This window comes from Physella acuta, unplaced genomic scaffold (genome assembly GCF_028476545.2).
Source record: "Physella acuta isolate Inbredline_101_S28 unplaced genomic scaffold, ASM2847654v3 ptg000353l, whole genome shotgun sequence".
Lineage (NCBI taxonomy): Eukaryota > Metazoa > Mollusca > Gastropoda > Physidae > Physella > Physella acuta.
Window position 1 is genome coordinate 717,029 of NW_026731872.1, and position 15,424 is coordinate 732,452.

General features: G+C 38.1%; 1 protein-coding gene across 4 annotated transcripts; it reads left to right on the top strand.

Annotated features, from left to right (window-relative positions):
• On the top strand, positions 1–15,024 carry LOC131941203 (ADP-ribose glycohydrolase MACROD1). 4 transcript variants are annotated; one of them, XM_059300235.1, is made up of 10 exons: positions 3–418; positions 530–847; positions 1,635–1,759; positions 2,279–2,422; positions 4,435–4,551; positions 5,422–5,525; positions 5,627–5,657; positions 6,383–6,462; positions 7,161–7,259; positions 14,389–15,024. In XM_059300235.1, exons 2-10 carry the CDS (start codon positions 591–593, stop codon positions 14,635–14,637), a joined length of 1,206 nt encoding a protein of 401 aa, XP_059156218.1. In that variant the 5' UTR covers positions 3–418; positions 530–590; the 3' UTR covers positions 14,638–15,024. The 4 variants fall into 4 exon arrangements, with proteins under 4 accessions (XP_059156215.1, XP_059156218.1, XP_059156214.1 ...); XM_059300233.1 differs by having other exon boundaries at positions 4–847; positions 14,389–14,587; positions 14,947–15,024; XM_059300232.1 differs by having other exon boundaries at positions 1–847; positions 2,282–2,422.
• Positions 15,025–15,424: the final 400 nt, after the last annotated feature.

Here is a 15,424-nt window from a genome sequence, read left to right on the forward strand (position 1 = left end):
TATTTTTAAAAACATGTTATTTTAAAAAATAACGGCGAGGGTGAACGATTTGTTTTGCCACTTAGGCTGCTGAGAGATTTCGCTAGAGTTATCATAGATGTTACTGTTAGTCACTAAGTGGCATGATGTCAATGATGAGGCAGGAAAATGCAGTGCAATGCTAAAATAACTTAGAATAAGAAATAACAAAAATGCTATTGGAATAGATTTATTCAGTAGATAGAGGCATATTTCAATGTTTTTTTTTTTTTTTTTAATACGACTAGATCTAGAATTCTAGATCTAAGACTCTAGCTATAGTCTAGTGACTTTAACTTTACAATGCTCAAATATCAAACCGGAAGCGAAAAAAAAACATTGACTTCTGAAACTGAAAATCAACAAAACCTTCAAACAGCCGCTGTTCATTTTTTAGAGAGTAATCCCAAATGCAGAAAGGATCGGCAAATATTTTTACGGTTACAAAGTTTGTTTCTAAAACAATAGGAAATACGTATAGATCTAGATCTAGATCTATATCTAATTTCAGATTCGTCGAAGTCAAGTACAATAAGTTACCAATCTCGTTGCCGTTGCGTCTTTTAACCACTATGTCCAACATAGAAAGCAATCAAAAGAAAAATGACGCAGATGATTCTCCTAAGCAAGCTAAATCTAATGAATCCATTAAATCTAAATCTAATGAAGACACTAAGCGATCATCACATTCAGATACTGAAGGGAAAAAAAGCATTATAGAAGAGATGGAAACTGAAGTACATGAGGACAAATCTAATTCTAAGACAGAATTATACTCAATAAAGGACCCAAAAGCAAACCGGAGATATATCAGTGCTCTTGAAGAAAAAGGGAAGTCATAGTGAATAGTGTGTAGATCTAGATCTAGACTCTAGTCTAAGACTGTAGACTAGACTAGTCACAAAGTAGACAGACTAAAATCTAGAACTACACATAAATATTGAATGTTTAAAATAAAAATATATCTGCTAGCTGAATTTTTCAAGCAGTAGGGCCTAACTAATTACAACATTAAAGTAAAGGGATAATTTTAGATAATAGATATTAGATACTGATGTCCGATAATAGACTCTTCCATAAAATAGGTGTGTTGGGTTGTTAGTAGTATTGTAATCTCGACTAATATTTGGGTTAGGCGTATGGTAGGACTAGGGTTGGGGTTAGGGACAGGGTTAGCATTGACATTAGCCAGCAATATGTGTATTTAGTTAACTACCAGTAACCTATAAACCCCTTTTTTAAAGAAGATTCTATTATGGACACTGGTATAAAAATTCTCCCGCTTAGCATAATAATGGTATATTAACTAGGCCCTTTATAGAATCAAAGTAAATATGAGACTGATTAAAGTCCAAATACCCACTTGGTCTACAACTTTTAGAAACATTGTTAGATCTTAATTCAAATATTAATTTTATTCCATTGAATACTAAAATGAGGTTAAGTTTGAGGACATTTAGACCATAACAGTATATTAGATATGTTGAGTGTATATTGAAGAATGAGTTTGTTACTACTGCTTATCCTGCTAACCACAAAATGGTTGATGAGTGATTTTGGTAGTCTATGTAGCATTTGTACAGTAGAAGTTAACATTATTTTAATTTTTTTATTCTAGAGACGATCCTAAATCTGGACATTGAAACAAAAAGAAGACTTTACAAATGTAAATCTAACTACACTCAATTAAAGGATGTGAAAAGCTGGCCAGATTATTTCATAGAAGAAAATATCACATCTGGTAATTCAATGTTAATTCTAAGAACACTTCTTTATATAACAGTTATGGCAATACAGTATTAAATGTATTATATTTATATTTTAATAAAGATGTTTTTGCTGGTAAAGATAAAATAAACTGTAAAGTCCTGAGCTCATACCCCAGAACAGACAAGGCAACCCATCTGGCAGAGAAAACTCCAAAGTTAAGCAACTGCTGTCTTGTAGTTTGTTCTTGGATGGACAAAGGCTGTGGTATTGAAAGCAAATCCAGAAAGAAAATCAGGCTGAAATCTGAGCCAAGGGGCCATATGGCACATAATATGTTGACACATAATACTTAATTGGAGGACACACTGGCCAACATTACAATTGAGAACAAAGAAGAAGAAGGAATAGAATCTAGATTTGTTAACTTTGAACAAGTTATGATATTGATTTTTAATGTTGTATTTTAATGTCTATTTTTTTAAATCTCATTTTGTGTGTAATAAAGTTTGCTGTAGAATGACTTGATACAAAATGAAATAATTCTTTACAGTAGCACCAGGTGACAGACTAGAGGGTGTTGAGGTGCGTGAGGACTGGAACCAGAAACTCTCCTTGTTTTGTGGAGATATCACCACTTTGGAGATTGATGCTATTGTTAATGCTGCTAATGAAAGTCTTCTTGGGGGTGGAGGAGGTATATTAAACATACATTTTCACTGCTCAGTGATTAGTTGTCACTTTTTTAGTCATATTGATAGTTGTCTAACTTTCTCACAGTCATATTGGTAGTTGTCACTTTCTCACAGTCATATGGTAGTTGTCACTTTCTCACAGTCATATGGTAGTTGTCACTTTCTCACAGTCATATTGGTAGTTGTCTAACTTTCTCACAGTCATATTGGTAGTTGTCTAACTTTCTCACAGTCATATTGGTGGTTGTCTAACTTTCTCACAGTCATATGGTAGTTGTCTAACTTTCTCACAGTCATATTGGTAGTTGTCACTTTCTCACAGTCATATGGTAGTTGTCTAACTTTCTCACAGTCATATTGGTAGTTGTCTAACTTTCTCACAGTCATATTGGTAGTTGTCACTTTCTCACAGTCATATGGTAGTTGTCTAACTTTCTCACAGTCATATTGGTAGTTGTCACTTTCTCACAGTCATATGGTAGTTGTCTAACTTTCTCACAGTCATATGGTAGTTGTCACTTTCTCACAGTCATATGGTAGTTGTCTAACTTTCTCACAGTCATATGGTAGTTGTCTAACTTTCTCACAGTCATATGGTAGTTGTCACTTTCTCACAGTCATATGGTAGTTGTCTAACTTTCTCACAGTCATATGGTAGTTGTCTAACTTTCTCACAGTCATATGGTAGTTGTCTAACTTTCTCACAGTCATATTGGTAGTTGTCTAACTTTCTCACAGTCATATTGGTAGTTGTCTAACGTTCTCACAGTCATATGGTAGTTGTCTAACTTTCTCACAGTCATATGGTAGTTGTCTAACTTTCTCACAGTCATATTGGTAGTTGTCTCTTTCTCACAGTCATATGGTAGTTGTCTAACTTTCTCACAGTCATATTGGTAGTTGTCTAACTTTCTCACAGTCATATTGGTAGTTGTCACTTTCTCACAGTCATATGGTAGTTGTCTAACTTTCTCACAGTCTTATTGGTAGTTGTCACTTTCTCACAGTCATATGGTAGTTGTCTAACTTTCTCACAGTCATATGGTAGTTGTCACTTTCTCACAGTCATATGGTAGTTGTCTAACTTTCTCACAGTCATATGGTAGTTGTCACTTTCTCACAGTCATATGGTAGTTGTCTAACTTTCTCACAGTCTTATTGGTAGTTGTCACTTTCTCACAGTCATATGGTAGTTGTCTAACTTTCTCACAGTCATATGGTAGTTGTCACTTTCTCACAGTCATATGGTAGTTGTCTAACTTTCTCACAGTCATATGGTAGTTGTCTAATTTTCTCACAGTCATATGGTAGTTGTCACTTTCTCACAGTCATATGGTAGTTGTCTAACTTTCTCACAGTCATATGGTAGTTGTCTAACTTTCTCACAGTCATATGATAGTTGTCACTTTCTCACAGTCATATGGTAGTTGTTTTACTTTCTCACAGTCATATGGTAGTTGTCACTTTCTCACAGTCATATGGTAGTTGTCACTTTCTCACAGTCATATGGTAGTTGTCTAACTTTCTCACAGTCATATTGGTAGTTGTCACTTTCTCACAGTCATATGGTAGTTGTCACTTTCTCACAGTCATATGGTAGTTGTCTAACTTTCTCACAGTCATATGGTAGTTGTCTAACTTTCTCACAGTCATATTGGTAGTTGTCACTTTCTCACAGTCATATGGTAGTTGTCTAACTTTCTCACAGTCATATGGTAGTTGTCACTTTCTCACAGTCATATGGTAGTTGTCTAACTTTCTCACAGTCATATGGTAGTTGTCTAACTTTCTCACTGTCATATGGTAGTTGTCTAACTTTCTCACAGTCATATGGTAGTTGTCTAACTTTCTCACAGTCATATTGGTAGTTGTCACTTTCTCACAGTCATATTGGTAGTTGTCTAACTTTCTGACATTGAATGATCTTAGCAACTATTGTTTAGGCCATCTCACAGATAGATGAACATACAAGTGCCTGCAGTCATGTTGCGTTTATTTACTTTTCCTTCTGCAGTTGATGGCGCCATCCACACAGCAGCTGGGCCCATCCTTGTGGATGAGTGCAGGGGACTAGGTGGCTGTGATGCAGGGGAAGCAAAACTAACTGGTGGCTTTAAACTGCCTGCTAAATGTGAGTTGTTTCCCTTGATGTACAGATGGCCTCCAGTTAGCACATAATGATCAGCTGTTGCTCCTTGAGGGTCAGCTCTTGTACTTAGGGTGACGCCTAAGATTTTAAACTTTATTATTTTTCTAGATATCTTAAACAATTTAAAACTACATTTAAATACCTTTAATTTGATACCAATTTTAATTACCAAAATTTATCGGTAGCCTAGTAAATGAAAAAGTGTGTTTATTTTTAAATGGCTACAACGCTAAGACTGATACAGTGGGTTCGCTTTTAAGGAGTGTTGTTGTGACGTGATTGACCGTTCAGCAGAAATTATTCGTCATCTAGATTTCTTTTCATTCAAATACACAACGGCCTAATTGGGCGGGCTTAGTTGGCTGTTGTCTTGATCAAGTTATATTTTATAATGAATTTATTTTTTAGCCTGCAGAATTTTTTAAATTAATGTAATTAGTTTTGTAGGACATAATATATAATGTACTATTAATGATAATCTCAAAGTATTGCCAGAATAGTATTAAATACAGAAATTTACATTTTTCTTATGTTAATGTTCTGAATTTACACCAAACACTGAAACACTACTCGTCCATTGTTAAAACTAGATCTGTCTCTTTGAATAAAATGCAAAAGTAATGTATGTGTTGTTGAAGTTACCATGAAACGTTAATAAATGGAAGTCTGTTATAGTCATTTTTGGCGGGCATCATTACCATGACGACGGTAAAAAAAAGTAAGTCTTGCGACAGCCTACTGGTACTAGACTAGGGTTACAGGTTTTCTTGCTCATTGATTTAGTCTTGTGTTGCTGATTTCTTAGTGTTTGAGTCTTGTGTAGGCACTAAAAATGTTGCTGGCTTGTTGCAGATATCATTCACACAGTTGGCCCCAGGAGGAAAGATCCAGATAAACTAGAGCTATGCTACAAGAACTGTTTGAGTATCTTGAAAGAACACAAGCTCAAAAGTATTGTGAGTAGTTGGCTGTTAATTTTCCAATCACTTGAAGATTTCTGTATTTTCCCATATTTACATACTTTAAAAATATCTCAAATTGAAATAATTTGTTTCAGGCTTTTCCTTGTATTTCCACAGGAATATTTGGTAAGTCAATTCATTTTTTAGTATATGCCAACATTTGTACAAAACTTTACCTACTGAGTTATGATTGTCCATTTATTGTCCAATCTGTACATGTACTAACCTTGTACACCTGCAGGCTATTTATAACTAACCTTGTAGTATGTACACCTGCAGGCTATTTATAACTAACCTTGTACACCTGCAGGCTATTTATAACTAACCTTGTACGCCTGTAGGCTATTTATAACTAACCTTGTACACCTGCAGGCTATTTATAACTAACCTTGTACACCTGCAGGCTATTTATAACTAACCTTGTAGTATGTACACCTGCAGGCTATTTATAACTAACCTTGTACACGTGCAGGCTATTTATAACTAACCTTGTACACATGCAGGCTATTTATAACTAACCTTGTACACATGCAGGCTATTTATAACTAACCTTGTACACCTGCAGGCTATTTATAACTAACCTTGTACACATGCAGGCTATTTATAACTAACCTTGTACACCTGCAGGCTATTTATAACTAACCTTGTAGTATGTACACCTGCAGGCTATTTATAACTAACCTTGTACATGTGCAGGCTATTTATAACTAACCTTGTACACGTGCAGGCTATTTATAACTAACCTTGTACACTTGCATGTTATTTATAACTAACCTTGTACACGTGCAGGCTATTTATAACTAACCTTGTACACCTGCAGACTATTTATAACTAACCTTGTACACCTGCAGGCTACCCTAACGAAGATGCCGCTAAGGTGGCTCTGGGCACTATCAGGGGATGGCTGGAGGAGGAGGAGTACGCCAAGGAGGTGAGGCAAGGGGCCAAAACATTTGACTAATGTAACCACACACTTTCTAATATTTCAGACCAATTTTTCTTGGAACATTTGTCTAATGTAACCACACACTTTCTAATATTTCAGACCAATTTTTCTTGGAACATTTGTCTAATGTAACCACACACTTTCTAACATTTCAGACCAATTTTTCTTGGAACATTTGACTAATGTAACCACACACTTTCTAACATTTCAGACCAATTTTTCTTGGAACATTTGTCTAATGTAACCACACACTTTCTAACATTTCAGACCAATTTTTCTTGGAACATTTGTCTAATGTAACCACACACTTTCTAACATTTCAGACCAATTTTTCTTGGAACATTTGTCTAATGTAACCACACACTTTCTAACATTTCAGACCAATTTTTCTTGGAACATTTGTCTAATGTAACCACACACTTTCTAACATTTCAGACCAATTTTTCTTGGAACATTTGTCTAATGTAACCACACACTTTCTAACATTTCAGACCAATTTTTCTTGGAACATTTGTCTAATGTAACCACACACTTTCTAACATTTCAGACCAATTTTTCTTGGAACATTTGTCTAATGTAACCACACACTTTCTAACATTTCAGACCAATTTTTCTTGGAACATTTGTCTAATGTAACCAAACACTTTCTAATATAACATTTGATCCATTTTTTAAATAAACAGGTTGACAGAATCATCATGTGCCTCTTCTTGAAAAAAGACAAAGATATTTACCATAAGCTCATGCAGTCTTACTTCCCTTTAGCTGAAAAAACAATTCAGGTAGGCAAAGTTTTTCAATGAGTGTTATGATAGCTGCCTGACGTGGTCAGTGTAAGGTTGGATTACATTAGTGTTATGGTAGTTAACTGCCCCACGTGGTCAGTGTAAGGTTGGATTACATTAGTGTTATGGTAGTTAACTACCTCACGTGGTCAGTGTAAGCTTGGATTACATTAGTGTTATGGTAGTTAACTGCCTCACGTGGTCAGTGTAAGGTTGGATTAGTGTTGTGGTAGTTAACTGCCCCACGTGGTCAGTGTAAGGTTGGATTACATTAGTGTTATGGTAGTTAACTACCTCACGTGGTCAGTGTAAGCTTGGATTACATTAGTGTTATGGTAGTTAACTGCCTCACGTGGTCAGTGTAAGCTTGGATTACATTAGTGTTATGGTAGTTAAATGCCCCACGTGGTCAGTGTAAGCTTGGATTACATTAGTGTTATGGTAGTTAACTGCCTCACGTGGTCAGTGTAAGGTTGGATTACATTAGTGTTATGGTAGTTAACTGCCTCACGTGGTCAGTGTAAGCTTGGATTACATTAGTGTTATGGTAGTTAACTGCCTCACGTGGTCAGTGTAAGGTTGGATTACATTAGTGTTATGGTAGTAAACTGCCTCACGTGGTCAGTGTAAGCTTGGATTACATTAGTGTTATGGTAGTTAACTGCATCACGTGGTCAGTGTAAGGTTGGATTACATTAGTGTTATGGTAGTTAACTGCCCCACGTGGTCAGTGTAAGGTTGGATTACATTAGTGTTATGATAGTTAACTGCCTCACGTGGTCAGTGTAAGCTTGGATTACATTAGTGTTATGGTAGTTAACTGCCCCACGTGGTCAGTGTAAGCTTGGATTACATTAGTGTTATGATAGCTGCCTGACGTGGTCAGTGTAAGCTTGGATTACATTAGTGTTATGGTAGTTAACTGCCTGACGTGGTCAGTGTAAGCTTGGATTACATTAGTGTTATGGTAGTTAACTGCCCCACGTGGTCAGTGTAAGCTTGGATTACATTAGTGTTATGGTAGTTAACTGCCCCACGTGGTCAGTGTAAGCTTGGATTACATTAGTGTTATGGTAGTTAACTGCCTCACGTGGTCAGTGTAAGCTTGGATTACATTAGTGTTATGGTAGTTAACTGCCTCACGTGGTCAGTGTAAGCTTGGATTACATTAGTGTTATGGTAGTTAACTGCCTCACGTGGTCAGTGTAAGGTTGGATTACATTAGTGTTATGGTAGTTAACTGCCTCACGTGGTCAGTGTAAGCTTGGATTACATTAGTGTTATGGTAGTTAACTGCCTCACGTGGTCAGTGTAAGCTTGGATTAGTGTTATGGTAGTTAACTGCCTCACGTGGTCAGTGTAAGCTTAGATTACATTAGTGTTATGGTAGTTAACTGCCTCACGTGGTCAGTGTAAGCTTGGATTTCATTAGTGTTATGGTAGTTAACTGCCTCACGTGGTCAGTGTAAGCATGGATTAGTGTTATAGTAGTTAACTGCCTCACGTGGTCAGTGTAAGCTTGGATTACATTAGTGTTATGGTAGTTAACTGCCTCACGTGGTCAGTGTAAGCTTGGATTACATTAGTGTTATGGTAGTTAACTGCCTCACGTGGTCAGTGTAAGGTTGGATTACATTAGTGTTATGGTAGTTAACTGCCTGACGTGGTCAGTGTAAGCTTGGATTACATTAGTGTTATGGTAGTTAACTGCATCACGTGGTCAGTGTAAGGTTGGATTACATTAGTGTTATGGTAGTTAACTGCCTGACGTGGTCAGTGTAAGCTTGGATTACATTAGTGTTATGGTAGTTAACTGCCCCACGTGGTCAGTGTAAGGTTGGATTACATTAGTGTTATGGTAGTTAACTGCCTCACGTGGTCAGTGTAAGCTTGGATTACATTAGTGTTATGGTAGTTAACTGCCTCACGTGGTCAGTGTAAGGTTGGATTACATTAGTGTTATGGTAGTTAACTGCCTCACGTGGTCAGTGTAAGCTTGGATTACATTAGTGTTATGGTAGTTAACTGCCTCACGTGGTCAGTGTAAGGTTGGATTAGTGTTGTGGTAGTTAACTGCCTCACGTGGTCAGTGTAAGGTTGGATTAGTGTTGTGGTAGTTAACTGCCCCACGTGGTCAGTGTAAGGTTGGATTACATTAGTGTTATGGTAGTTAACTGCCCCACGTGGTCAGTGTAAGCTTGGATTACATTAGTGTTATGGTAGTTAACTGCCTCACGTGGTCAGTGTAAGGTTGGATTACATTAGTGTTATGGTAGTTAACTGCCCCACGTGGTCAGTGTAAGCTTGGATTACATTAGTGTTATGGTAGTTAACTGCCTCACGTGGTCAGTGTAAGCTTGGATTACATTAGTGTTATGGTAGTTAACTGCCTCACGTGGTCAGTGTAAGCTTGGATTACATTAGTGTTATGGTAGTTAACTGCCTCACGTGGTCAGTGTAAGGTTGGATTACATTAGTGTTATGGTAGTTAACTGCCTCACGTGGTCAGTGTAAGCTTGGATTACATTAGTGTTATGGTAGTTAACTGCCTCACGTGGTCAGTGTAAGCTTGGATTACATTAGTGTTATGGTAGTTAACTGCCTGACGTGGTCAGTGTAAGGTTGGATTACATTAGTGTTATGGTAGTTAACTGCCTCACGTGGTCAGTGTAAGGTTGGATTACATTAGTGTTATGGTAGTTAACTGCCTCACGTGGTCAGTGTAAGCTTGGATTACATTAGTGTTATGGTAGTTAACTGCCTCACGTGGTCAGTGTAAGCTTGGATTACATTAGTGTTATGGTAGTTAACTGCCTGACGTGGTCAGTGTAAGGTTGGATTACATTAGTGTTATGGTAGTTAACTGCCTCACGTGGTCAGTGTAAGGTTGGATTACATTAGTGTTATGGTAGTTAACTGCCTCACGTGGTCAGTGTAAGCTTGGATTACATTAGTGTTATGGTAGTTAACTGCCCCACGTGGTCAGTGTAAGCTTGGATTACATTAGTGTTATGGTAGTTAACTGCCTGACGTGGTCAGTGTAAGGTTGGATTACATTAGTGTTATGGTAGTTAACTGCCTCACGTGGTCAGTGTAAGCTTGGATTACATTAGTGTTATGGTAGTTAACTGCCTCACGTGGTCAGTGTAAGGTTGGATTACATTAGTGTTATGGTAGTTAACTGCCTCACGTGGTCAGTGTAAGGTTGGATTACATTAGTGTTATGGTAGTTAACTGCCTCACGTGGTCAGTGTAAGCTTGGATTACATTAGTGTTATGGTAGTTAACTGCCTTACGTGGTCAGTGTAAGCTTGGATTACATTAGTGTTATGGTAGTTAACTGCCTCACGTGGTCAGTGTAAGCTTGGATTACATTAGTGTTATGGTAGTTAACTGCCTCACGTGGTCAGTGTAAGGTTGGATTAGTGTTGTGGTAGTTAACTACCTCACGTGGTCAGTGTAAGCTTGGATTACATTAGTGTTATGGTAGTTAACTGCCTCACGTGGTCAGTGTAAGCTTGGATTAGTGTTATGGTAGTTAACTGCCTCACGTGGTCAGTGTAAGCTTGGATTACATTAGTGTTATGGTAGTTAACTGCCTGACGTGGTCAGTGTAAGCTTGGATTACATTAGTGTTATGGTAGTTAACTGCATCACGTGGTCAGTGTAAGGTTGGATTACATTAGTGTTATGGTAGTTAACTGCCTGACGTGGTCAGTGTAAGCTTGGATTAGTGTTGTGGTAGTTAACTGCCCCACGTGGTCAGTGTAAGCTTGGATTACATTAGTGTTATGGTAGTTAACTGCCCCACGTGGTCAGTGTAAGCTTGGATTACATTAGTGTTATGGTAGTTAACTGCCTCACGTGGTCAGTGTAAGCTTGGATTACATTAGTGTTATGGTAGTTAACTGCCTCACGTGGTCAGTGTAAGCTTGGATTAGTGTTATGGTAGTTAACTGCCTCACGTGGTCAGTGTAAGCTTAGATTACATTAGTGTTATGGTAGTTAACTGCCTGACGTGGTCAGTGTAAGCTTGGATTACATTAGTGTTATGGTAGTTAACTGCATCACGTGGTCAGTGTAAGGTTGGATTACATTAGTGTTATGGTAGTTAACTGCCTGACGTGGTCAGTGTAAGCTTGGATTACATTAGTGTTATGGTAGTTAACTGCCTGACGTGGTCAGTGTAAGCTTGGATTACATTAGTGTTATGGTAGTTAACTGCCTCACGTGGTCAGTGTAAGGTTGGATTACATTAGTGTTATGGTAGTTAACTGCCTCACGTGGTCAGTGTAAGGTTGGATTACTTTAGTGTTATGGTAGTTAACTGCCTCACGTGGTCAGTGTAAGCTTGGATTACATTAGTGTTATGGTAGTTAACTGCCTCACGTGGTCAGTGTAAGCTTGGATTACATTAGTGTTATGGTAGTTAACTGCCTCACGTGGTCAGTGTAAGGTTGGATTACATTAGTGTTATGGTAGTTAACTGCCTCACGTGGTCAGTGTAAGCTTGGATTACATTAGTGTTATGGTAGTTAACTGCCTCACGTGGTCAGTGTAAGCTTGGATTACATTAGTGTTATGGTAGTTAACTGCCTCACGTGGTCAGTGTAAGGTTGGATTACATTAGTGTTATGGTAGTTAACTGCCTCACGTGGTCAGTGTAAGGTTGGATTACATTAGTGTTATGGTAGTTAACTGCCCCACGTGGTCAGTGTAAGGTTGGATTACATTAGTGTTATGGTAGTTAACTGCCTCACGTGGTCAGTGTAAGCTTGGATTACATTAGTGTTATGGTAGTTAACTGCCCCACGTGGTCAGTGTAAGGTTGGATTACATTAGTGTTATGGTAGTTAACTGCCCCACGTGGTCAGTGTAAGGTTGGATTACATTAGTGTTATGGTAGTTAACTGCCTCACGTGGTCAGTGTAAGCTTGGATTACATTAGTGTTATGGTAGTTAACTGCCTCACGTGGTCAGTGTAAGGTTGGATTACATTAGTGTTATGGTAGTTAACTGCCTCACGTGGTCAGTGTAAGGTTGGATTACATTAGTGTTATGGTAGTTAACTGCCCCACGTGGTCAGTGTAAGGTTGGATTACATTAGTGTTATGGTAGTTAACTGCCTCACGTGGTCAGTGTAAGGTTGGATTACATTAGTGTTATGGTAGTTAACTGCCTGACGTGGTCAGTGTAAGCTTGGATTACATTAGTGTTATGGTAGTTAACTGCCTCACGTGGTCAGTGTAAGGTTGGATTAGTGTTATGGTAGTTAACTGCCTGACGTGGTCAGTGTAAGGTTGGATTACATTAGTGTTATGGTAGTTAACTGCCTCACGTGGTCAGTGTAAGGTTGGATTACATTAGTGTTATGGTAGTTAACTGCCTGACGTGGTCAGTGTAAGGTTGGATTACATTAGTGTTATGGTAGTTAACTGCCCCACGTGGTCAGTGTAAGGTTGGATTACATTAGTGTTATGGTAGTTAACTGCCCCACGTGGTCAGTGTAAGGTTGGATTACATTAGTGTTATGGTAGTTAACTGCCTCACGTGGTCAGTGTAAGCTTGGATTACATTAGTGTTATGGTAGTTAACTGCCTCACGTGGTCAGTGTAAGGTTGGATTAGTGTTGTGGTAATTAACTGCCTCACGTGGTCAGTGTAAGGTTGGATTAGTGTTGTGGTAGTAAACTGCCCCACGTGGTCAGTGTAAGGTTGGATTACATTAGTGTTATGGTAGTTAACTGCCCCACGTGGTCAGTGTAAGGTTGGATTACATTAGTGTTATGGTAGTTAACTGCCTCACGTGGTCAGTGTAAGGTTGGATTACATTAGTGTTATGGTAGTTAACTGCCTCACGTGGTCAGTGTAAGGTTGGATTAGTGTTGTGGTAGTTAACTGCCCCACGTGGTCAGTGTAAGGTTGGATTACATTAGTGTTATGGTAGTTAACTGCATCACGTGGTCAGTGTAAGGTTGGATTACATTAGTGTTATGGTAGTTAACTGCCTCACGTGGTCAGTGTAAGGTTGGATTACATTAGTGTTATGGTAGTTAACTGCATCACGTGGTCAGTGTAAGGTTGGATTACATTAGTGTTATGGTAGTTAACTGCCTCACGTGGTCAGTGTAAGGTTGGATTAGTGTTGTGGTAGTTAACTGCCTCACGTGGTCAGTGTAAGGTTGGATTAGTGTTGTGGTAGTTAACTGCCCCACGTGGTCAGTGTAAGGTTGGATTACATTAGTGTTATGGTAGTTAACTGCCTCACGTGGTCAGTGTAAGGTTGGATTACATTAGTGTTATGGTAGTTCACTGCTTCACGTGGTCAGTGTAAGGTTGGATTACTTCACTACCTTACGTGGATATCAGTTGATTTGTTGCTTTATTCCAGAACAGGAAGTTTTACAGTGTTATCAAATATTAATCAACTTTGTGCTTATCAGAAAAATGTTAACTTTGTAGTTGTCAGAACAAATGTTAACTTTGTAGTTGTCAGAACAAATGTTAACTTTGTAGTTGTCAGAACAAATGTTAACTCTGTAGTTGTCAGAACAAATGTTAACTTTGTAGTTGTCAGAACAAATGTTAACTTTGTAGTTGTCAGAACAAATGTTAACTTTGTAGTTGTCAGAACAAATGTTAACTTTGTAGTTGTCAGAACAAATGTTAACTCTGTAGTTGTCAGAACAAATGTTAACTTTGTAGTTGTCAGAACAAATGTTAACTTTGTAGTTGTCAGAACAAATGTTAACTCTGTAGTTGTCAGAACAAATGTTAACTCTGTAGTTGTCAGAACAAATGTTAACTTTGTAGTTGTCAGAACAAATGTTAACTTTGTAGTTGTCAGAACAAATGTTAACTTTGTAGTTGTCAGAACAAATGTTAACTTTGTAGTTGTCAGAACAAATGTTAACTTTGTAGTTGTCAGAACAAATGTTAACTTTGTAGTTGTCAGAACAAATGTTAACTTTGTAGTTGTCAGAACAAATGTTAACTTTGTAGTTGTCAGAACAAATGTTAACTTTGTAGTTGTCAGAACAAATGTTAACTTTGTGCTTGTCAGAACAAATATTAACTTTGTGCTTGTCAGAACAAATGTTAACAAATGTTAACTTTGTGGTTGTCAGGAACAAAGAGCTGAAGAAAATAAAGATGATGAGCAGGGTGAGTTCCAACCTGATGCTGCCAGTAGCCCAGGGGGGACAGACATAACAGATGTTACACCTGATGCTGCACAGGACAAAGATGGTACCGCTGATGCTGGTACAGATGGCAAAACTGAGCCTGGTGCCACACCTAGCCCTTCGGGTGGCAAAGATGTTTTTGGTGGGTCAGTTACTCTAATCAAGTCTCCCCATGGTTCCCAAGACACATGAGTCAGAAGAAGTAGAGTTAATCTGTTTCAATGAGCTTGACATATAAAGGGATAATGCTGTCCTTAATTAGCCTTAATATGCCCAGTCAACATAATTTTCCCTAATCAGAGCTGGGTGGACTCACTCAGTGATGTCAAATGGACTTACAATTTGAGATCGGAACTCGAGACTTTAGCAATCATGTGCAAAATGAGCATCCAACCATGCCATCCCATGTCTACCTTCTATGAATTGTATCCCCTATGTAATCTGACATTTTCCACTGTCCCCATAATTTGAAGACAGCTCCCCATCTTTTTCCTCTCTCAGATACCAAGTTATGAAGTGCAAGTGTTGAATGTTTAGAATTGGCTATGATTTCAAGAAATAAATGTTTGATGTTACTTATGAAGTTGTCCATGTGTTCTTTCTTCTGTGCACCAGGAGGCTTGCCCCTGTCTCTACCCTTGTCTGTACGACTCCATGTGGCATATCATTTTATCAGAGCTTGCATTAGGGTTTCAACATAAGAAGACACAACAAACATACCCGGATCCTAACACTGTCAGAACACAAGACTGATAGAACATTAAAGTAAAGACTACATGGACAATAATTGTGTAAAAAAAAAAAAAACTTTGTACAAGTCATCTTCAGCACATTGCATACTAAATGTATTTGACAAAAATACCTCTAACACAAAAGTTCAACTCTTGTGGTCACTGGTCATGTCTTTCATGGACCCTCAATGCAGACCTAAACAGAAGAATCAAGACCCTGGAAATGAGATGTCTAGACTTCTGAGGAT

Coding starts and splice junctions, on each gene's coding strand:
- LOC131941203 (XM_059300231.1), top strand. CDS start 429: ATGCAGAAAGGATCGGCAAATATTTTTACGGTTACAAAGTTTGTTTCT. Junction 2,423..4,434: donor TCTTCTTGGGGGTGGAGGAG/GTATATTAAACA, acceptor TTCCTTCTGCAG/TTGATGGCGCCATCCACACA. Junction 4,552..5,421: donor CTTTAAACTGCCTGCTAAAT/GTGAGTTGTTTC, acceptor GGCTTGTTGCAG/ATATCATTCACACAGTTGGC.